Source organism: Gadus morhua, chromosome 21 (genome assembly GCF_902167405.1).
Source record: "Gadus morhua chromosome 21, gadMor3.0, whole genome shotgun sequence".
NCBI lineage: Eukaryota > Metazoa > Chordata > Actinopteri > Gadiformes > Gadidae > Gadus > Gadus morhua.
Genome location: NC_044068.1, coordinates 14,726,620 through 14,748,606, shown reverse-complemented (window position 1 = coordinate 14,748,606; position 21,987 = coordinate 14,726,620). Strand labels below are relative to the sequence as shown.

Sequence of the window (21,987 nt, the reverse complement as noted above, 5' to 3'; positions counted from 1 at the left end):
GAGTTATGCATGACATTTTCAAACGTGTCTTTCTCCGTTGACCGAATATTGGTAACTCAGTCAAATAAAGGCATTTGGCGCCGGAACATAGATGCAAGGATCATGTGAGTTAAATCCATCAATAGGCCTGCTCTAGTCTCCTATGTTTGGTGGGCAGAGCAGCAAACTTGTAACAGCTGCAGCCCCATCAGTCTATTTAGTCTGAGAGGTCAAGGCTGTTGTTTGCCTATACAACAACATGACCTAGGCTACTGTCTGTGGCAACCTTTACTATTGCTCAGTGCATTGGCATTATATGACTAGTACAGTGCATCAAGTCCCAGGTGTTAGTTCCATACACCTAGGGACAAGTCCCACTGCCTTGAGTCTGTTTCTGATGGCCACAGATTACCTGTTGCATTGTGATTAATAAAATACGTTGGGAATGATGTGGGTATTCCTTGTGATCTGTTAAGCTTCCAATAGTATTGATTTTGCTCTGATGCAATACCCAATGCAGCAGCATTATGTCACTTCATCTTTTGTCTGCTAATCCAATGTTCAAAGCGGGTATCATTTCTAGCTTTTTTTTCCAAAATTGGTCAATATGAGAGTTTGTTGCAACAGTCAATGCAACGGGAGATTGGAAAGCTTGCTTTTGGTACATTTAAAGATAGCAGTATGTTTCAACCCTTTTTATCAATGCAGAGGACAAATAACGATACACTTCCATGCCCATTTCACGTTCTGGTCAAATGTCTTGCACTGTGTTCCAGCTGCAGAACCAGATGGGACTCTGTGTGATTTCGTTATATGGGTTCCTATACCGCTAACAAAAATATGTATTTCTATGACCCTGCTTTTTTTTCCGGGTCAGTTTTCCCTATAACATTTGAAATAACATTACGTTTCCAAATACCACAGAGCATTTTGTTCATTAGGCTGAGGGGCTACCATCCCCCCTTTACTGCAAACCCAGAGAGCTTGGAATACGACCCCAGTCCCTATCCTCTCTCGGCAAGGCGATGCTTTCTTCGTGGGAAAAATGTAGTCGCGCCATGCAAAAGCTATTGGTTGTACAACAGCGTCTCAACTCGCAAACCTAATCTTTCTTCTTTTTTTACTACACTTGAACGATAAAGTGTTGCTTAAAATGGACAGGAGGACGATCTATGCATGTTATCGCTCTGCATTAAATTGTCCGGAATGCCAATGCATCTAATGCAGTTTGTGCAAAAGGGGAGCATACTGTTCACATACAGTTATACAATTTGTGAATGTATACACAACATTCGCGATGTCGCAAGGGAACTTTAAATTGGTGAAATGTAACACTGTTTGCATTTCTTTTTACGTCATAACGTTTATAAATTGCATTTAACACTTGTCACCTGTGCCAGCGTATATTGATGGTTAGAGCTCTGTTGAAATACTACCAACATTGCAAATCTGCAAGCAACCATTAGTAACTGTTTCTAGAGTAGGCATGTTACCTGAAATGAAGAAGTTATTCGTTGAATTGCATTATTGCATGACGCCTACCTGATAAGTGTGTTCGGTTCGTCTTATTTTCTTCCCATTCCTAGTGAGTTAAGAGCGTTCAATCGTATCTAGTAATCGCAATCTCCAGCCTGGGTCCATATTAGAAGTGCCACTGATACCCTGTGTAAAAGGAGTCCTGGTAAAAAGCAGCAGTGGAGATGGATCAAGTCACTCCCTTCAGAAAGGGATCCACAGAAACGAATGTAGTGTTAAGGGTAATTAATCGGCTGCAATCAAGTAGATCCCATACATTGCGGCAGGCATATCCACTGCTTTAGTACACATTTACAATTTCAGATTTTCTTAATGCAAAGTAAGTGAAACCACGTTTGATCTTGTGGAGATGCACCTATTGCGAACTGACATAATGGTACGCACCACTCTATTGTTGGAGCGCTGGAGCGTCCCGTACAACTGCTTGGCATGCCCAGCAGAAAACGTGCGCGTAGGCTTGATTGGCTGGTTACCTCCACCCACGCTCGGCCGTCTAAATAAATATACTAAATAAAAACTTACTTTATAAACGTTAATTGTTCCAATGAATTTCCATATTTGTATCTCCTAACTGGACATTTTTTCTAAATAAAATCCGCTGTTCATCAATACTTCGTGACAGTTGGATAATCGCGCAGTCTTTCATGTCTGCCTCAGTATATTGTTTATTCTACATATATATGTACAATATTACCATAACACGTAATTCAAACGAAATTTTTAGCTCGTATTATTTATTATATAAACCCCTCGTCAGGGCGATCTGTTTTCTTTTTCAGCGGAAGTACCGCCCCCTTGCTTCCGATGAAGCCACAACATCCAAGATGTCTTCTGCCATAGAGTCCCTCGTTTCTTACCGCAGCGACTCAGATTCCGAAAATGAATCCGATTCTAGTTCCAGAAATGATATTAATGATCCGGACGCCACCGCACATCTAAAACCGTTACCATCCGGGCCGACCATGACCCTGGCTGTCCTAAACGCAGCCCCGGAGGTGGCTGTGAAGGTAAGCTAAGCGGCTAGCACTAGCTAGCGCTTACGTTACGCACAACGCTAACTTGCCGCGCTTAGGTTTTCAAAGTGAAGCATCGCAAACTAATGTAAAACATTCATTTTTATGATGGAACATATTGCCATCTTAGCAGCACACGGATACGATGTTTAAGGACCCCGTGGCAAATGTTTGATTTCCTCTTCCGACTGTTAGGTTACTAGAGGGATAAGAGAGTGGTTCACGAACTTGAGTTAACCAGGCCTCACTGGTGCCTTGTTTGCCTTAAAGAATACCCAAAGAACAACCACTTATCACATCAAAAGCTCGACTACCGTTGATTACTCTTTTCTTAATTGTAGGAGTCTGTAGAGACCGGACAACACCTGGATCCTGCGTTGAAGGAGGTCACTTTCAACCCTACGTTTGAAACACTGTTTGCACCAGAGGTATGTTTGCGTTTCGTTAGAAATCCCACTGAAACGTTTAAACTGTGAAAAACGTGCTTTAAGGTTGGTTTTACCTCTTCTTTTATATTTAGTTTGGGCCAATCAACCCCTTCAAAAGCCAGCAGATGGCCGCCCCAAGGAATATGTTGTCTGGCTATGCAGAGCCCGCCCACCTCAACGATTTCATGTTCGAACAGCAAAGGAGAACGTTTTCCACCTTTGGTAAGCGGTTTTATGTTATTTGTAAGTCATTTATTGATGATGTTGGACACGTGTAAATGTATGTGCTTGTGCATTAATTGTCGATTTACTTTGACTCCACTCACAGGCTATGCACTGGACCCCTCTGTGGGCACGGCTGAAGTGACTAACTCCTCCTATATCGGGGCAGTGGATGAGGCGGAGAAGAATAAAGGTAAACGACTACAACCACTGCTTGATCCTTAAAGCTGGTATCAATTAATATCCAAACCATGCTTGTGTTTTTCCTGCCAGTCTCACCAATCCGACTCAAGATTAATATCTGAAGTCTGAGGGCATTTGAGTTCAGAACAGGGTGAATGGGGCCTTTCACTTTATTTCGCTTTATAATGGTTTGGACCAAACGTGTTGCTGGAGTTGGAGATCTGTGATTTTGTAGTACATACGTTAACTGTAAAACTGGTTAAATGTTAAAGTCTCAAAGCAAGTACTGTTTAGGCTGGCCACAGCAGAAATGCATTCCCGAAATCTTCATCCACTTGCGCAAAATAGATTACTTCAGTAGAATATCTAATGAAATGGGAAGCAAGCAAGGCATAACCCTGCTATAACAGTTAAGAACTGCTTATCTCTGCCATGATGCTCTCTTGGTTTGCTAGGTATCATTATTGGAAATAGCCAGTCTAATCTACATGTGTACAATCATTTGAGGTTGGTCTGGTGTCTTCTTCCCCCAGGGATAACGGTGTTCGAGGCTGCTGCGAAGACGGGAGATAAAAGGAAGAAGGTTAAAGGAGGAGAGGCAGGCGAGATAGAAACCTTCCTCGGGCCATGGGCAAAATACGCAGACGAGAAAGATGGGGCCAAACCATCAGAGGTAATATAATTCATACATTTTGAAATGTCATGTGTATTTTTTACATTCAGTTTAGAACCAGTTGCTGAATTAGAAAACTAATGCAAATGTTTTTCTGGCAAGTTGAACCATAGATGGAAAGCGTTTATTGTTTTTTTAAACTTTTTACTTTTCTAATTATAACAGGAGATGCAGAAGGAGCTGGATGAGATCACGGCCAAGCGGCAGAAGAAGGGGCGCAACGAGGAAGAGGCCCCAGCAGAGGAGAAGACCGTTCTCCATGGTAACTTCACCCCCCCGAAACATTATTCTGCTTCTTTCCGGACATGGCCGTACGGACGTACCGCTTTAGACCCATCAACTGTTCCTGATATTATTGATTTAAGATCGAAGATCTTGTGGTTTTAATACATCCCCCTCATTTGTTTAAAAAATGTACATATTTTTTAAATGAAACCAAAAGCTTCAGCTGATGTATTTCTCTCTGTGCGGCGACTCCGTTCCCAGTCAAGGACATGTACGACTACCAAGGTCGCTCCTACCTCCACGTCCCCCAGGACGTGGGCATCAACCTGCGCACGGCAGATGTGCCGGACAAGTGTTACCTGCCCAAGAAACAGATCCACGTCTGGACCGGACACACCAAGGTTAGTGGGGGCGCCTATGTGGGAACACAGGCAGGTATTGCCTCCTACTTCTCCAACTTGGAGTTAAGTAGGTCACAAGCCACTCAAAGAGCACAGTGACGTAGAGCGGCAGGGGCCTATAATGACGCATAGGAGTTGGGCTTTTGGGCCTCGTTCTGGATGTAACATGGAACCACATTGGGAAAGATTTTCTGGCCCCGAGTGGTATTCAGAGAATTTGGTAAGTACTAGATGCCTTCACAGCAGTGGCTGTGTGAGAAGTTTCTATAAAAACGTTTGTTAAACAATTACAGTTTACATTTCGGGAAGACCTTGTGTGTTGAATCTGTGTGCCACAAGTAGGTATGGGGATCGAAACCCGGTTCTATCAAGGACCCGGTTCCACTTTTTTCAAAACCCGAAAATCATTAACGTTTGGGCTAATCGATACCACTATCGAGTCCCGTCTCTCATTTATAAAATGAGTCCCTCGAGTCGCGTCACGGAAAACATGTATTACAAGTGAAACAAGTGAAGTCTGGCGGTTAACTTTGCCCGCGAGGGTGGCTGAACGGGAGAAAGGGTGAAAATAATTTATTGTAAAGGGGGGGAACACAACCTCAATGGCCAAGCACATTAGCATTGTGCATCAAATAAAGGCCAAATGCAGTACCTTCGACTGTCTCCGAATTGAAAAGACTCCTCCTGTCTCCTCCGTCTCCTGTCGCACCACAGACGGGGCTGTCTTAATCATCCACTCAAAGTACAAACGGTAATCGCACACAGACATTGTCGCTAGTCCCGTCGGTTAAAAATAGTAATCCAATAGTGAAATCGGTGTTGTAATCGGTAGCATACAAGCTAGTTATCTTAAAAAGTAAATAAAGTTTCAGATGTGCTGCGTGATGATGTGTTGAGGTTGGCTCAGTAAAACGACGGTTATCATGATGCGTTCAAATGTAACATAGAGAAACGGTAAATTGGACTTTTGGTGAGAAACATGAGTAATACTGTATTACTCATGTTTCTGTATTACTAATACAATTGTATAGTGCTCTAATCATTTTAGTATATATAATTAAAACTGCTGATGTCAATATGTATTAAGAATTACATATTTAATTTAAAATACCATTATTTATTTCATAAATATTTTCCTCATCACTAAAATAGAAAAGTATCGAAAGTGGTATCGATAAAGACTCGGGTCGTTAAGGAGTATCGAAAATGGTATCGATATCAATAAATATTAATGATCCCCATCCCTAGTCACAAGTGTGCAACCCATTTAGAGTCCATACAGTGCATTTTGGGTTAGAACTGAGGAATAATTATTTAATAAAGAGTATCTAATAATTTTCCAAGAGTTCTTGTTGAAGAAAATGCATGCGATTGGGACCATCGCAAATGCATTGTTCAACCGTTTCTTGGTTGAAGCACTGTGTACATCTGAAAGGCATGATTAAAGTAATATATAATGAGTCATTTTTTTTGTTAATCAGAGTAGTCAAATAAGATGACTTGAACATTCACTTAAAAAATTGTAGGTCAACTTTTTGGATATGAAACATTGAACCAAATTCAATACAAAATTCTTTGTGTGTTTTTCTCCTTTAGGGTGTCAGCGCTATTCGTCTATTCCCTGCCTCTGGTCATCTGCTTCTCTCCGCTTCCATGGACTGTAAAATCAAGGTACGAATCAACATTCATTATTTAAACTCAATACGAGCAGCTTCCCTGTTTGTGCACAATATTGTGCCACCTATCCGGGGCCTAACCTCTTCCTCCAGCATCATACGTAGGGCCCCACGGCATGCCCTCTTGATAGAAACAAAGAACACGAATGTAATAATAATAATAGTTGATCAGTTTTTTTATAGCGCTTTTCTAAATACTCAAAGACGCTTTACAAATAAGAAATGAATCCATACAGACAGTCAAACAAAAGGGAAAAAAATAAACAACACCACAACAATAGGCTACACATGGAGAGAGCGGGAGAGAGTGGAAGATGGCGGAGGGTGATTTGTCAAATGTTGTAGGTGGTCCTGAAGAAATAGGTTTTAAGTTAACTTTTGAATGAGCAGAGAGTATCAGAGTTTCGGATGGCCAGAGGGAGGGTAATGCACTCTAGACTTTCCTAGTCTAACCTCGCGGCAGTCTTTTCTGTAGCGATACAGAGATGAGGATTATTAAAAACCTGAATGCAAAGCATTGGCTGCAGGCTCATTGCTCACATCTCCTCCTGCCCACAGCTATGGGAGGTGTACAACGAGAGGCGGTGCATACGGACGTTTATCGGTGAGTAATCAGAAGCCTGTTGCCTGCGCTGATCCTATTGATGTCTGGTGTGCCTGTCTTTTTATTTTCACATCGGCCTCATTGCCGATGCATAATGAGCACGGCGTTGCATCCGTCCTCCGACGCGTTGATCTGTCTGCTCTTCCCCTGTTGCCTCCTCAAAACGATCCGTGGAGGTTCTTGTTGATTTTCACTATGACCGGGAACCGATAAAGAATATACTGGGAATGGCATGGCTGTGAAAACGCAGCGTTATATGGACATGAACATATCTCGGCAGCCAGACGTGCTGACACCTAGCATGCCGGAGATCTGAAACGCAGCCTTAACCCTTTGGGAAATATCTGCAGCGTGCGACAGAGTGTGAGCTCAGCATTAAAGCAACGTTAATGACACCTCTGTCGTGTGTGTGTGTGTGTGTGTGTGTGTGTGTGTGTGTGTGTGTGTGTGTGTGTGTGTGTGTGTGTGTGTGTGTGTGTGTGTGTGTGTGTGTGTGTGTGTGTGTGTGAGCCTGTATCTGTTATTTACATGCATTTGTGTGTGCGTGCCTGTATGTGTTAACATTTCTGTGGGTGGGCGTGTATTGTAGTGGGGATGTGTAAGCCGTTCCGCAGTACATTCTCTCCCAAGGACGGTGCGCTGTCAGAATGGAGACGGTTAGCCCACAGCTAACTGCTTTTCTCTGGTTTTGTTTTTTAGGGAGGGGAGCATGAATAATTCCCACACCCATAGGGGTGATGGGGAGGGGGGGGGGCACAAGCAGAGGGCACCAGGGAAAGTGGGAGGGAGAAAGGGAGCAGGAGAGAAGAAAATAACTGGGTTAGGAAGAGGGGACAAGGGGGTCTATAGGCTGAAGAGGCAGCCCCACCCTGGCAGTCCTAATTAGGTTTTATCAAACATCTGTTCATCAGTGAGAATGTGAACGTTGTAAAAGTATTTGACTAAATTCTCAGTGCCATCCACCGCATCGGGTTCCTCCCAACACTCTCAGACAACCCTCCTGCTGCTGTACAGCATCGTGTTATATTACCGGTTCATTATTTTGTTGTTTGGTTGCACTAAACAATTCATTCTACAAGATAGGATAAGGATGCTTTTTTTTCTCGCATTTTTGCCTCATTGAAAGGCAGCATTTAATTGAATGCCTAATGGTATTGTCTGTGCAGCGCAGTATGTGAACGCATGGCTGTGTTCTCCTGCGTCGCGGTCTGGGACTCACTGAGCAAAGAAAGACGGAATAAAAGGCTGTATTTACAGAGTAGAGGCCAAAGCTGCGGATGTGCATGAACAAGCATTCCTATTGCCATTATTTTTTTCTGCTTCTTTAAGAACACAGGTGGCATGATGCTATGTAATCGATTTTGCATGCACCCTGGTTTTACTCAAGTGTGTGTGATTGCATGTGTGCAATTCTGAGGCGGGTGAGGGGCGGTGGTAGTAGCAATGAGACAGGTTGGATCACAGTGGCCGAGGCATCAAGGCGGTCTCCTGCATTGGGGTTAGTTACTGACCCCCCTTTTGGGGGGTCCAGCTGCAGGGCGTGTCCAGATCAGGGAGGCCAGTTAGCCTCAGCTCTGTCCGGTTATCGCCGTGGCGACCGCAGAGCCACGATAAAAGGCAGCTTTAAGATGCCGGAGCCTTCGGGGGGCAGTGAGCCCAGAGGGAAGGTGTGTTTTTGTGTGTGTGTGTGTGTGTGTGTGTGTGTGTATGGCGCTCCTTCAAAGTGTAGGGTGAGCAATTGGTAGGAACCACCCAGAGCTTGATTTTTTTTTTTATTATTTTTTTTTTTTAATCTTCTTATTTCCTCGTATCAAACTGAAATAATCAGACCCATCCCTTCAGGCCTCTAAAGCCACTTCCCCAGAACACACCACTAGCTTTAGCGATAGGTTTGCCTAGTCCTGTGGAAGACTCCAGTCATTAGCAGTGAGTGCACACAGCTAGACCGACGGGCAGGCCATCCAATAATTTCATTGTGGCCAGGAGAAAAGATTGGACAGGCTTTTTCCAGGCCTTTGACACCAACATATACCAGATTTCTGGGGGGATTTGTTGATGGGATCTTAATTGTCGTTGCCCTGCAAATGATCTGGGGCATCAAGAGAGAGCTTTTGGATTGGAGGAGATTGGATGATGAGATCATAGTATGACTTGGTGGCTTTTGGTGGAAAGATCTGTAATGTTTATTGGTTCCGTGTTTTTAAATCCCCATTAGGTCACAGTAAGGCGGTACGAGACATTTGCTACAACAACGATGGGACTAAGTTCATGAGCGCTGCCTACGACCGCTACCTAAAGCTCTGGGACACAGAAACAGGTAGGTCCCCACCGTTCATCTAGTATTTAGGTTTAGGCGTCTCCTGTTCCGATCATCCAAAAACAACGATGGCTCTGAAATCCCTGTTTTTCCATGAGGTCTAAATAGCTTACACTGGTATCGAGCATCAAAGCCTTAATTGTCGCATGACATAAAACATGGAAGTATGTATGTGATAAGCAGCAGCAGGGATACCAGCTAATAGGCTTCGGTCATTTGTTGGGGCATATTGTCTAAATATATATAATTCTGTTGCGCTACACACAAAATCAAAACTAGAATATCCATGGTATGGAAGTAGTTCACGTCCCCGGTACTGGATACTAGCAGATGGATTGAACTGTTGTAATTGTCACTCAGTGAAAAGCCCCTCCTCCACCCTTAATTAGCATGGTCAAACCATTTGTGTTTGGCCTGGTTATCTCTTGTCCATGTTTTCCACGTATGCCCAGTGTTTATCTAGCCGAGACATGGTGTTATGTCCTTACTGGACATCCATTTTGTTTCCCTCAATCTTGGTCCTTGAGATGTGCCTCTCCAGCAGGGGGCAGTAGAGAGCTTAATCTTGCCACTTGTTGCTGGCAGCATCAACTACAGGCATGCCACTTAATATCTGTGGCAGGTGAACCCTTGCTCTTTAAAGACAGCGCTTGGCTTTGACTCACCGCTCAAACGACTCAAGTGCAGCTTCAGTTTGTTTGCGCTGTTTCTTCTTTCTGTTGTCAAAAGCCCTGTGGATTGTTTGTTCTGGAGCTCCGATCTCTCAATGCGCTTGCCCCCCTGCCACAGGCCAGTGCATCTCGCGCTTCACCAACAGGAAGGTGCCGTACTGCGTCAAGTTCAACCCGGATGAGGACAAACAGAATCTCTTCGTGGCCGGCATGTCAGATAAGAAGATTGTGCAGGTAAAGGCTTTTGCTTATTTCCTATCCGTTTTCCATTTTGTTCATTTTATCTGTGACGCTTCGTGGATCACTGACAAATTCAGCAAAGCCAGATGAAAGCACACACAGCCTTCGACTAGGAACACACAACCACCTTTCTTCCCCCAGGACTATAAGATACGGTCCTTCCTCTCACTGTGTGCGTGTGGGTGTGTGTGTGTGTGTGTGTCTCGACGGGTCTAGGGCAAAATTATTAATCACTGCATTGTTTTTGTATCTCAGGGGAAAAGCAGATCTATCATCAAAATGGCAAATCCATATCTAGTCCATTACACAAGAGAACCCCTCTGGGGCCTCGAGGTTCTTATTCAGATGAGATGTAATCAGGAGATTGGGGAGGCTTGCGGTGAGGTTTTATCGACAGCTAGGTCGTTCGGGTCAAAATAAGTAAACAAAACGTTGGAGTTGAATATCGTCTGTTGCTGTTTAAACGCTGAGACCAGGATTGCAGCTGTATCATTCTGCTCTATAATACAGAGGAACGGCTAGGATTTTAGACAAGGAATCGCCGTCAGGGTCGCAATCTGGGGATCATCAATAAAAAGGGATGACTCAGATGAGAAACGCGTGTCATTATTGTAATTTGTATCACAAGTACCCGATTTCTTTTGGTCTCGCTTTGATTTTGCACTACTTTACGCTCTCTCTCTCCCAGTGGGACATCAGGACGGGCGAGGTGGTGCAGGAGTACGACCGCCACCTGGGCGCCGTCAACACCATCACCTTCGTGGACGAGAACCGACGCTTCGTCAGCACATCGGACGACAAGAGTCTCCGCGTGTGGGAGTGGTGAGTGTGTTTATCGGTCGGAATATCGTGTCTTAGCATGAACGCCGCCTGTGGTTTTAAGAGGAGAAAGACACGGGTCATCAAAGTCTGTTTACATCCCGCAGTGATTTCTGGCAATGTTAAAATCCCTGGCTTAGTCATTTCAGGGCATTTCAGAGACGGGGACGTCTGTGTTGAAATTGCATACACGTTCGGGCCAGTGTTCTCTGAAACATCTTAAAATAGCCTTGGTGGCGCATGAGCGATCGATAACCCAGCCATTGCACCTCTCATGTTAGTGGTCCGTCGGTCGCTTGACTTGGGTTCTCCACGTCCCTACATCGAGTGACACAGGATCAGTCGACAAACCATGCAGGATTTTCTCAAGGCTTTCTTCTCTGAGGCGAGCCCATTGGTTGGCACCGCAGCGTCCTTTACAGGCAGGTCACACGCAGCACGTCCACCAACATCCAGCTGACCTTTGACACATGCACCACCACCCATCGCTCGCCCTTCCCAGTGTGCTCGTCCAGCCGTGCTGGTGATCGGCTCCTGATTCATGGCCTGCTCTCTCCGTTTGACCCCTGCTCGTGTCCTTGTTCTCGCCCATCATCCACGGTGTGCAATGACGTTGTTCTAGCAATCACCCCGTGTGAGCCCCTCACCTCGGCCCATAAATAATTTGATTAAGTGGAAAGAGCCCCTGCAACACTTCACAAAGGCACGCATTAAATCACCAGAAGAGGCTGAGGATAGAACAAGTAAAATCAAAGGGCATCTCTTGTTTTTCTATGCAACCGACAACAACACCACCAACAACCAGCCGGGAATTGCTAACACAAATAATGTTACCTTTTATTGGTTTACTGACAATGTAATTGTTCTCTATACGAACGTCATGATTTTGAACCGATGAATCATGTTGAGGGGGGCAGCTCATCAGAAGCAGCGAGACCACCGCATAAATATGCCGGGAGGTTCCCATGGCGATAAACAAACCTCTGCTGTGAGAGCAGCATGAGGCCATAACCAGAGTCCTTGATGTCTGGAATAGGAGTAGAGGAAGGCAGTATATAAGGATCTTTTTCTCATTACATTGGAATGAGGCCATTTATATCTACATGGGGAGTGAGTCCTCTTCCAAGGAGGCCGTCATTCTGCCCTGCCTTGGTTCTACAGCATAGCAGAACAGCTCAAACGAGAACATAAAAAGTTGCATTTCTACATAACATTTTACGTCGCGTTACGTTTGTTTTTACTACCTGACCAATACTTTTTATACCGCTTTTGGGGCCGACGCAGATACCGATATTGGGGAGTAAAGGTTTACTGACATCGATATATCGGCCGATATTCCAAATATAGATATATTGGCCTTTATTTGATAAATATCTTGGGGTTGGGGCAGCTCCTTGGGATTTGCTGCTTTCCCATCCAGCAATGCTTCGGACAACAGCAGCAAACAGCTAACCAATAATCTAGCTGGCAGTAGTTTTTAGTTGCGTTGTAAGTAACGAGTAGAAACGTTAATGAGCGATGTTGTGCATGCAATGCGCCAACCATCTTTACGGTTATACTATGTATCCAAGTAGCCTTACCCTCCCTCGGATGCGGACATCAAAATGAACCGCTGGCCTGATGGAGCTCCACACTGCCGCACACACAACGTGGCGTTATATATAAGTGGCCTAGAAGCTTATCCCTCTCTAGGACATGCCTAATATAGCCTATGAGGATGAGCTTATGCTCCATCCTTGCCCCCAAATATTCAATGTATTTAGAGGATTCTATTATAACAGAGTTCCACATTTTAATCACAGTGTCAAAGTAGTGTAGCCAATGGAAGTTTGTGAGGGAGGGAGAAGTGGGTGTGCATAGTTTCCCTGGTTGAGAACTAAAAGTAGGCTAGCACTCTTCATCTGGACACCCTTATAATATCCAAATCAACCTATGTACAAAGATAGATTGTAGATTGTGAGTGGTGAAACTCATTTTTCTCGCAGGCTAGAGCCTTCAAATCTGAGATTGGTGGGATATAATTAAGTGGGTTTTTTTCCCCCCAAAATAACTGATATCTACTGGCACCTTGCGCAATACAGACCCATACAGGTGACCGCAGGGCACAGTGCAACCTTGAAGGGGGATGCCATCCTTTCAGCAAGTCCTTTTGCCCCCTCTGTACTTCTTCATGCATCACGATGATGTTCTGGACACCTGAACAACGACCTTGAAGACCCTGTAGACCTTGTAGCCCCTTTTGATCTGATTCACATTCTAAAAACAGGTGGCTCGCATTCAATGCATCATGTGTGTATAAACGTCACTTTATATAGTGCCGGGTTATCTTTAGCCAGCCACCGAAGCGTGAGTTCTCTCTCCCGGGAAAAAAAAATGGGGAAGAGTTAATGGCCGGAACGGTAACAGGCCAAACACGGGATCAATAAATAATAAGATCCCAGGCATCCTCCGATCCACTCCAACTTCATCATTTATTAGATGTCACACAGAGGGTACATCCATGGACATAGCTCGGGCGCATTCACAGTCGGTTTTCTGAAATAAGAAGGGGGGGGGGGGGGGGAGCTTAAGTGTGTGTATTTATGTGGATGTGCTCTTAAGTTGCCTTGTAAGACTCGGGGCGTTTTTCTCTCGTGTCTCGACTGGTGGTGGGTGGTTATTTGAAAGACCGGGGCAGATTAGCTTTGCTTTTCATTGCGTTTTGTCTTCTTTTCCTGTGTAGGGACATCCCCGTGGACTTCAAGTACATCGCCGAGCCCAGCATGCACTCCATGCCAGCTGTCACACTCTCTCCCAACGGTAAGTGCTTCTTGCACAGATGGGGAGGGGGGGGGGGGGGGGTGAGGGGGTAACGACGCAGTCGATTTGGGAGGGGTCATTTTCTAAGCAGGGATGATACGACGGTACGTTGAACCCTCGATAAATCTCGTCATAGATACGAGAAGATGATCGAGGCCTCCCGTCACTGCGTTCATCTTCCCGGGGAACATTCCCGCATCCATCCCAGAGGGGGATTCCCCTTGGGGAACGTGGTGTGCATAATGCAGCCGGTTCCCGTCGGAGCACCCTCATCCTAAATGTCAACCCAGCACCCCCTTTGCATCAAACCAACATACAGATCCTCACTCATGCGACTTAAATCAAAGTTTTATTTTGAACTCGCACCAAACTTCTGATATTCTGATAATGACATTTGCAAATGTTGGCCTTTTTTTTTCCTTTTTATATCTGTCAGCGGTTATTCAAATGTCATTCCCTGTACACACACTTCCCCGCCACCCCCTCTATAAAATCTATTTTCCTACACACCCCCTCTCGGAGCACATTCCGAATTTCCCTCGGGTTCCTTTACCAGAAGTGCAGCGATTTGGGCGAAGCTGCCTTTCCTGTCTTCTCCGAGGCACACCGTGTCGCCGCGCGGTGACTTTGATGCCAGAGTCGTGCCGGCAGACGCGGCACTCGGCAGAGTGAATTTCCAGTGAGCGATCACTGATCAAAACCTCCTCCACCCCATTTTCCCCAAATTGCCTCCTTCTTATCCTGCTAATGGCCCTGGAGTGAAGTGTAAATGCCTCCTCGGTGCTGTGGGGTGCTGTGAACTGTCTGGATTTTGCGAGGTGCACACACGCACACACCCTTAGCCACCTGTCGTAGCCCGGCCATCTGCGTTCAGCCGTGATCATTGCATATCCGATTTTTAAAACTTCACCGCTCATAGTGATCGGCCATTGGCTCCCTTCGATAAATTCCTTTGATATACGGTTCACTTTAGGGCAATTGTCCATTAAAAACGGATATACGTCTGATGTAGTTACTAGACTACAGGCTGCGTGCTTTTTATTGGCAGGACAGAAGAACACAAGAAAGGGGGATGAGAGTATAATGACGAGGCATTAGCCTGATAATCATCCTCAACTTGCTTCTTAATTAATCCTGAATTTCGCAACGTTTAAAAGAAACTGTCAGGGATAGAGGGGAGGGAACCAGGCAAATGTTGTGCAGGTCAGAGTCCAACCTGGGTTAGGACAAGTCGATATATTGCCTAGCCTACATTGTGAGCGCGTTAGTGGGTTGAGCCCTTGAATACCATGTCTAAATATAATCTAAATAGACTACGCTGAAACTCATTTCACACCAAACATACCAGCTGTTGTCGTTCAGTTCTAAAACATTGTTGATTCAGATGAGATGAGGGCATTCACCCCGCAAGGGAAAGTCAGATGGTACCGTTGCCAATAATGTAATGAAGGCCAGACAAAACATGGTGTTATCGTAATGTTTATTTTATACTGGATACTGTTATTGGTAAAAAGCTATTTCTTTGTCCGACACATTGAGCCCTTGCACTTAAATACTGCGGATACACGAAAAGGACTACAATTGTAGTTCCTCATTGGGTTTTATGCTGTAGTTTGACATCATCCGGGAGGATCCTTAAACCTCCGCCGTCTCTCCCTCTCTCCTCCTCCAGGTAAATGGCTGGCGTGCCAGTCCATGGACAACCAGATCCTGATCTTTGGGGCCCAGAACCGCTTCCGCCTGAACAAGAAGAAGATCTTCAAGGGCCACATGGTGGCCGGCTACGCCTGTCAGGTGGACTTCTCCCCCGACATGAGGTGAGGCCGCTCTCTGCTCCGTCAGACGTGGGGATGTGAGACCTCTGTTTGAGTGTGAGACCTCTGTTTGAGTGTGAGGCCTCTGTTTGAGTGTGAGGCCTCTGTTTGAGTGTGAGGCCTCTGTTTGAGTGTGAGACCTCTGTTTGAGTGTGAGACCTCTGTTTGAGTGGGAGACCTCTGTTTGAGTGGGAGACCTCTGTTTGAGTGGGAGACCTCTGTTTGAGTGGGAGACCTCTGTTTGAGTGGGAGACCTCTGTTTGAGTGGGAGGCCTCTGTTTGAGTGGGAGGCCTCTGTTTGAGTGGGAGGCCTCTGTTTGAGTGGGAGGCCTCTGTTTGAGTGGGAGGCCTCTGTTTGAGTGGGAGGCCTCTGTTCGAGTGGGAGGCCTCTGTTCGAGTGTGAGACCGCTATTCGAGTGTGAGACCGCTATTCGAGTGTGAGACCGCTATTCAAATGTGAGACCTCTGTTTGAGTGTGAGACCTCTGTTTGAGTGTGAGACCAGCTTGTGGACTGGTCCAAAAACGGAACATTCACCAGCGATCGTCATCTTGTCGCAACGGAAAGGTCTAGCTGAGGTAAAGTTATGAACCTGCCTGAGAGTGACGAACTAAAAAGGGCCATCGGAGCAGTCGCGACAGTCGTAAAGGTTTTAGGAAGGAGGACTCATTAGTGCGAAGGAGGTTGTCAAACGTTGTCCAAAAGCACGTCACTCACGCCTCAGGAAGCGAGCCCAGCTTACAGAAAACGACCTCTCTGGCAAAGGGTTTTCAGACAGACGGAGCAGACTTCAAAGAGAATTTCCCCATTTTTATAATTCTTTGCATGAACTGAAAAAGGTTATTAAGGGTTTACCAACCTTGAAAAATAGAAAAAAATGTAATAAGAGTGACCGGCCATGCTAAACAGGGAAGGCATTTTCAGATCGTATCCCAAGCAGTCTAATAAAATGACATGTATCCTGTCGTGGTGTTGCCAATGCAGAGAGCTTAATGCTGCAGCCCCATGTCATGCCCGCAGTTGGCCCATATCCGCCCCGGCAATCCTCTTGGTTCTACCACACATTTGTCTTAGTCGTCAAGTCGAACCCGAGCCGTTGATCTCAACAGATGACATGCTGAAACTCGGGGGAGCCAACTAGGCCAGCCAGACACCCTAATTTTAGGACAAGGCCCAATTATCCTTATCGCTCCATGCCTACCTCACCCACGTACATATCGGCAGGTAACCAACTGCTCCCCTCGGTAACCACGGCAACACGACTACAGTCACTCAAGTTCTAACCCAGTTCTCCGCCATCCTCCCCCCCCCCCCCCGCAGTTATGTGGTGTCAGGGGACGCGGACGGCAAGCTGAACATCTGGGACTGGAAGACCACCAAGCTGTACCACCGGATCAAGGCCCACGACAAGGTGTGCATCAGCGCCCTGTGGCACCCGCACGAGACCTCCAAGGTCATCACCTGCGGCTGGGACGGCCTGATCAAACTCTGGGACTAGAGGAGCAGCGGAGACCCCCGAGGTCCCCCTGTGTGTGTGTGTGTGTGTGTGAACGCCAGCCGCAGAGGTGCGAGCTCTAACGAGGACCCCGTGAATACGTGTGTGAAAGCCGTCCCCATCAGTGCGCGTGTGAACACGGATCCCGTCAGTGCAGCTGTGAACGCGGTCCCCGTGAGGATGGGTGTGAACGAACGCTGCTGCTCCCCATAGTTTTTCTCTTTCCAGGTGATTGAGGGGACAGCAGGCAGAAGCAGGGCTGGTATCCAGTCTGATCCTAGAAGTGTATTTTTGTATCGCGTCGTGTTCATGCTTCTTATTAAACACACAGCGTCTACATTAAAATTATGAACTGATTTCGCTTTTATTTGCCGATGTACTCTACTGTTTAATGGAAGATGTAATACTTTTTTTTGTATGTGTTCCTGGACATTGGTTAAAATAAACATTTTGTACAGTTTATTGGCCTCCAATTCGTTTGTGGCTATTTCTTCCTCTTAACCATGAAAGCTCCTTAATAGCCTTCCCAAAGAAAATAAAGAAAAATCCCTTTTCGTTCTCTTTGAACTGCTGTAAATTATTAGCATAACAATGATAATGGACTGGGAAATTATTCCTGCGTTGTCAATCTAGTGGAGTATTTTCTAATAAATTCTGGTGACTCAAGTTCTGCAATGACAGAGATTATAGTTCACAAGGCCTGGCAGAGAGAGAGAGAGACAGAGGGCAGATAGAATGGGGCAACTGCTTATTGGCAGCCAAAGTGACATTTCCTATTGGGTAACCAAAATGTATGATAAGCGTAGTCATTATTGAAGTACATTTTTCTGTCAGTCTTTTATTTTCTCTTTGTAAAGCTGCTACAGCAGTGCAGCGTTCTATTCCAGCTCCCACTCATTTCTTGGAAGAACAATAAAAGTCAAAGCAGCCCTCACAGTATTGACAACATGCTCTCATCCGGTCTGTTCTCACTGCACAAGGCGGTCCCAGATCTTTCCTCAATTCGGATATCTATGTCAACGACATCCTGCACTTGATAGCGCTACAGGAACCCTTTTAGGTACCTCCATTACCCGGTCCGTGTTCCATGCAGTTTATACTGACATCCCACAACCACGTGATGACAAACAAATACGGCTCCTTTTCTTTCTGGGCACAAAGCCTGCTGGTGTGGTCTCGATGCCTGCTTGGCGGTGCTGCGTTCAGCCCACACACCGTCTAGGAGTGTTGCTGTGGTTGGTTGCAGGTGAGCCGACGCAGTCAAGGGAATGAATACGAACAAGGGAGTACGACACAGCTGAGGTCATTGCAGGCCCATAGACATATAGGAGAAGACGGGATGGGAATCGCTGCAAGACTTAAACCTCATGGGTGGGTAAGACTCGGGTTAATATCCGGAGAAACCTTTTATCTCACTTTACTTTTTCCCTTTTGACCTCTGGAGTACCTCCAACTTCCAACAAACGAAGTCTGTTTTGGCTCAGTATTCCTCACGGTTTCCACTGGGTGTTCACGAAGCCCAGGGTGTAAGTGCTGCTGGCGTTCAGCACGTTCTTGTGCAGGAAGACGTGCGGCTTGGCCGGGTCGCTGTGGCAACGGAAGAGGCGGAAGCTGGCCCGGTGCAGCTCCTGGAGCAGGCTGAACCAGTAGCGCACCACGGCAGGGTCGTGGCCGGCCACCTCGAAGCCCGCCCAGTGGAGGTGGACCTCCAGCAGCAGCTGGCCCACCTGGTCCAGGACGCCCTCCAGGACCAGGTTCTCCAGGATCTTCCACTCGGCGCTCTCCATGTCCGCCTTCAGCACGTCCACCTGTCGGGGGGAGGGAGGGAGGGAGGGGGAGAGAGAGAGAGGGAGAGAGAGAGTGAGAGAGAGGGGGAGAGAGGGAGGGAGAGAGAGTTAGTGGAATACAGGAGCTGGGAGAGGACCAGTCTGGCTGTGGATCAGTGTCAGGAGAATCCTTCTGCGTCGGAAAGTCGAATGCCAAAATTAAAAACAAAAATTCAGTCAACGGTGGAGAAGGAAATTGTTGCCGATTCATCCATTTTTGATGCATCCACGGCATGCGTTGCGTTTACTGAACACTCTGCAGTTACAGCAGATAGCTTCAGTAATGAGCAACACTTTCAGATAAAAAGCGGTATCCTTGCATCCAAAGTGATAAAACACACGCGGGAAACATGCAGATCCCCCCCGAGTGTGTAAGTACCGGAATGTGTAGGTTAATAAAAACAAGCTGGCTGAACCATCCAACGCTAGCTAAGTGTAGAGAGCAAGACGGTCTATTAGAGATCCCTGTGAGGAGGCCGGGGCTCCAGCTGGTTCATCAGCAGGCAGCTCGTCTAGGGCCTGTGCTCAGCGGGCCTCGGGCGTGGCCTGCCCTTTAGATCTGCCGGGATGCATTCAGAACGTTCCCTCCTTGGCTTCCGTGTGTTAAATACACTGGCTTTAAGTGGCTCCTCGGCGGAAGTATTTGAGACGCGGTTTAGACGAGGACGGCGTTCAGCGTTCCTTTTTCAGCGGGCGAGACGACAGCAAAACAACAACGAAACTGAAGGCTATAGTATGAAGGACAAAAGTGTTTTGTGTTGTACTGATCAGTCTCATGGCACGTGTCCTTCAGAAAAGTAGGCCGTTTCTGAATGCTCACATTTATCCCCATTAGTAGAAGAAAATGCGTCTCAAATATCAAAGGCGCCACCAAAATCCCTCTGCTCATTTGCACGACAACACAAAACGAAAACTCTTGAGAAAGAGAATTGTTCCCACCCCCCCCCCCCACCACCTCCACCACCAGCAAGGATGGACCCTTAATTGGCCAGACACCTCAAAATGGAAAGTAGATGTGCCATCGTCAAGAACCGGGCTGTGAACTTCCTCTGAAGAGTGTTTGCTGTGTCCGTGTTCCTTTCAATGTGTGTGTGTGTGTGTGTGTGTGTGTGTGTGTGTGCATGTGTATGTCTGTGTCTGTGTGTGTGTATGTTTGACTGCATGCATCTGTATCTATGTACGTGTGTTGTTTGCATACATGTTATTTCCGATTTGTTCAAGCGTTCATTCCTGCAGTGTGTGTGTGTGTGTGTGTGTGTGTGTGTGTGTGTGTGTGTGTGTGTGTGTGTGTGTGTGTGTGTTGGAAGGTTTATTTGGATCAACCAGCTGCCCTAGCCTTATCCTGTATGACACGTGTCAGGCCCCTACCTCGTTGACAGAGGACTCGACATAAATTGCCTTTATGGCTCAATGATCTCCGATCCAACGTCACCGCTCTCCTTTGCAGAAGTGGTGAGGCTGACAGGCTCAGCCTGGTGTGAATGAAGTGCTCTAACTTTGCTACTGAGACGGCTGCAGTTCATCACCGTGTGTAGTCTTCCATGTAAAGTATTCCTGAGATGCATGCTTCGTGAGGGCACACGGTGTAAAGGGGTTCCTAGGATGCCAGTTTGACTTTGATCATCCCTTTGAACGGTAAGGGATGATCAGCGTCAGCCACGGCTAGGAAGGACCTTATCCGTCACTTTATAGAACAATGCTCGTCGTTGTTTGTTGTGAATGAAACACATCTGCGTAACAGCCCTCCACGTTTTTCTCAAGCTGTTGCCTATATTTTCCACTGGTCTGAACTGATTGATTGCGCTGTGGCTATGGTGACTCCCAGCCAAAAGGTACTGTGTACAATGAACCCCCATATCTGCAGCCTCACCTGTAGGCCCCCATGAGCAAGATGCCTCGTCCTCACCTGACCCGAATGACGTGTATCCTATCCCACTGTGAGACGCTTTGGATAAAAAATATGATTTCAAATGTCCACATTCCTTCTCTTAAATGGCTTGTATCTGTAGCACTTTGAGTGGCTTTTAGTGGAAGCATCGCTGTAATAGCAAAAGGTTGTCCATTTTAAATGGCGGGTTGGCACTGTCTCATTACTTAGGATACATGCAATCACTTCATAGCTCATTTAGATGCTTAATCTGTGATTTTTGTGGAGTCCTTGAGAGATAAACACACATCGTATTAATTGCACTCAGCCAGACGCCAGGGTTCCTGGCACCACATTCATAAAGCGATTAGAAAACCGACCATATTTTTCTTTAATTGCGCATAAATGCATATTGCAGCGAAAACAAACCGCATTATGTGCTCCTTAGTGTCTTATACACCAGACATTGTAGGGTAGTGTGAGCTTTAATTAGGAAGCAGCTGCAAGGGGACAGGTGGAACACTCCCCGAGAGAGCTACTGATTGTAATAAACAATATTGAATTACGCATGTTTACGACACCCTCGACACAAAGTGTTTATGGGTTGTAATTCTTCCGTTGTCTATTCAGTACCCACTGTCAGCGTTTGATAGTAAACACTCTACACGGTGTGAAGGTTTATCTCCCCATACTCGACCACTACTTTCCTCACCCCCGCCAATTTCGCTTCAAGCACTGGGAGAGGAGCCATCTGCAAGCTTTTCATTCATAACCCAGAAGGCATAAAAACGCAGATGCATATTCCGTTTTTTGTTATTTTATAGTGCATTGATTTCCTGCCTGCTCCTTTTATCCTCCTCCAACAGAGGAGGGGGGGGGGGGGGCAGCCAAATGTACCACCAGCGAGAGAATGTGTAGCGCAATTAGAAGCTGTTTGCACAGGCGAACGGGTCCGTGCATGGAAAGCAGGTGGGTCTGGCAAACACAGATCGATATTCCTGTCCTGCTCCTCACACGCATGCGCGCAGGTCTTTCTTCATGTCTCCGTTCAAACACATTTTTTTACCCTAATTTCCTCCCCAGATTGTCTGCATGAATATTAACGCAGCGGTTGGCAGGTTGGTATTTGCTTCTGTATTCATCATTACCCTGGGAGTAGAAACGAACCAGCCAGGGCTTATGTGTGGTGCACTTACAGCA

General features: G+C 46.2%; 3 protein-coding genes across 3 annotated transcripts in view; 1 reads left to right on the top strand and 2 right to left on the bottom strand.

Annotated features, from left to right (window-relative positions):
• Window positions 1-1,901, bottom strand: part of wasf1 (WASP family member 1) — a gene marked incomplete in the record, with an annotated part of 45,517 nt that extends 43,616 nt beyond the window's left edge. Inside the window, 1 exon segment of the mRNA XM_030344606.1 lies at window positions 1,522-1,901.
• Window positions 1,902-2,305: 404 nt separating this feature from the next.
• cdc40 (cell division cycle 40 homolog (S. cerevisiae)) lies at window positions 2,306-17,554 on the top strand. The gene is made up of 15 exons (XM_030344605.1): window positions 2,306-2,522; window positions 2,870-2,956; window positions 3,049-3,178; window positions 3,285-3,371; window positions 3,895-4,034; window positions 4,200-4,296; window positions 4,521-4,660; window positions 6,257-6,331; window positions 6,895-6,940; window positions 9,156-9,257; window positions 10,047-10,162; window positions 10,857-10,990; window positions 13,710-13,786; window positions 15,459-15,603; window positions 16,920-17,554. Exons 1-15 carry the CDS (start codon window positions 2,340-2,342, stop codon window positions 17,095-17,097), a joined length of 1,737 nt encoding a protein of 578 aa, XP_030200465.1. The 5' UTR covers window positions 2,306-2,339; the 3' UTR covers window positions 17,098-17,554.
• The window catches only part of LOC115534030 (methyltransferase-like protein 24), a 34,277-nt gene continuing 27,537 nt past the window's right edge, over window positions 15,248-21,987 (bottom strand). Inside the window, exon 5 of the mRNA XM_030344607.1 lies at window positions 15,248-18,902. Coding sequence (XP_030200467.1) covers window positions 18,585-18,902 — 318 coding nt within the window. The 3' untranslated portion in view covers window positions 15,248-18,584. The remainder of the gene's footprint in view (window positions 18,903-21,987) is intronic.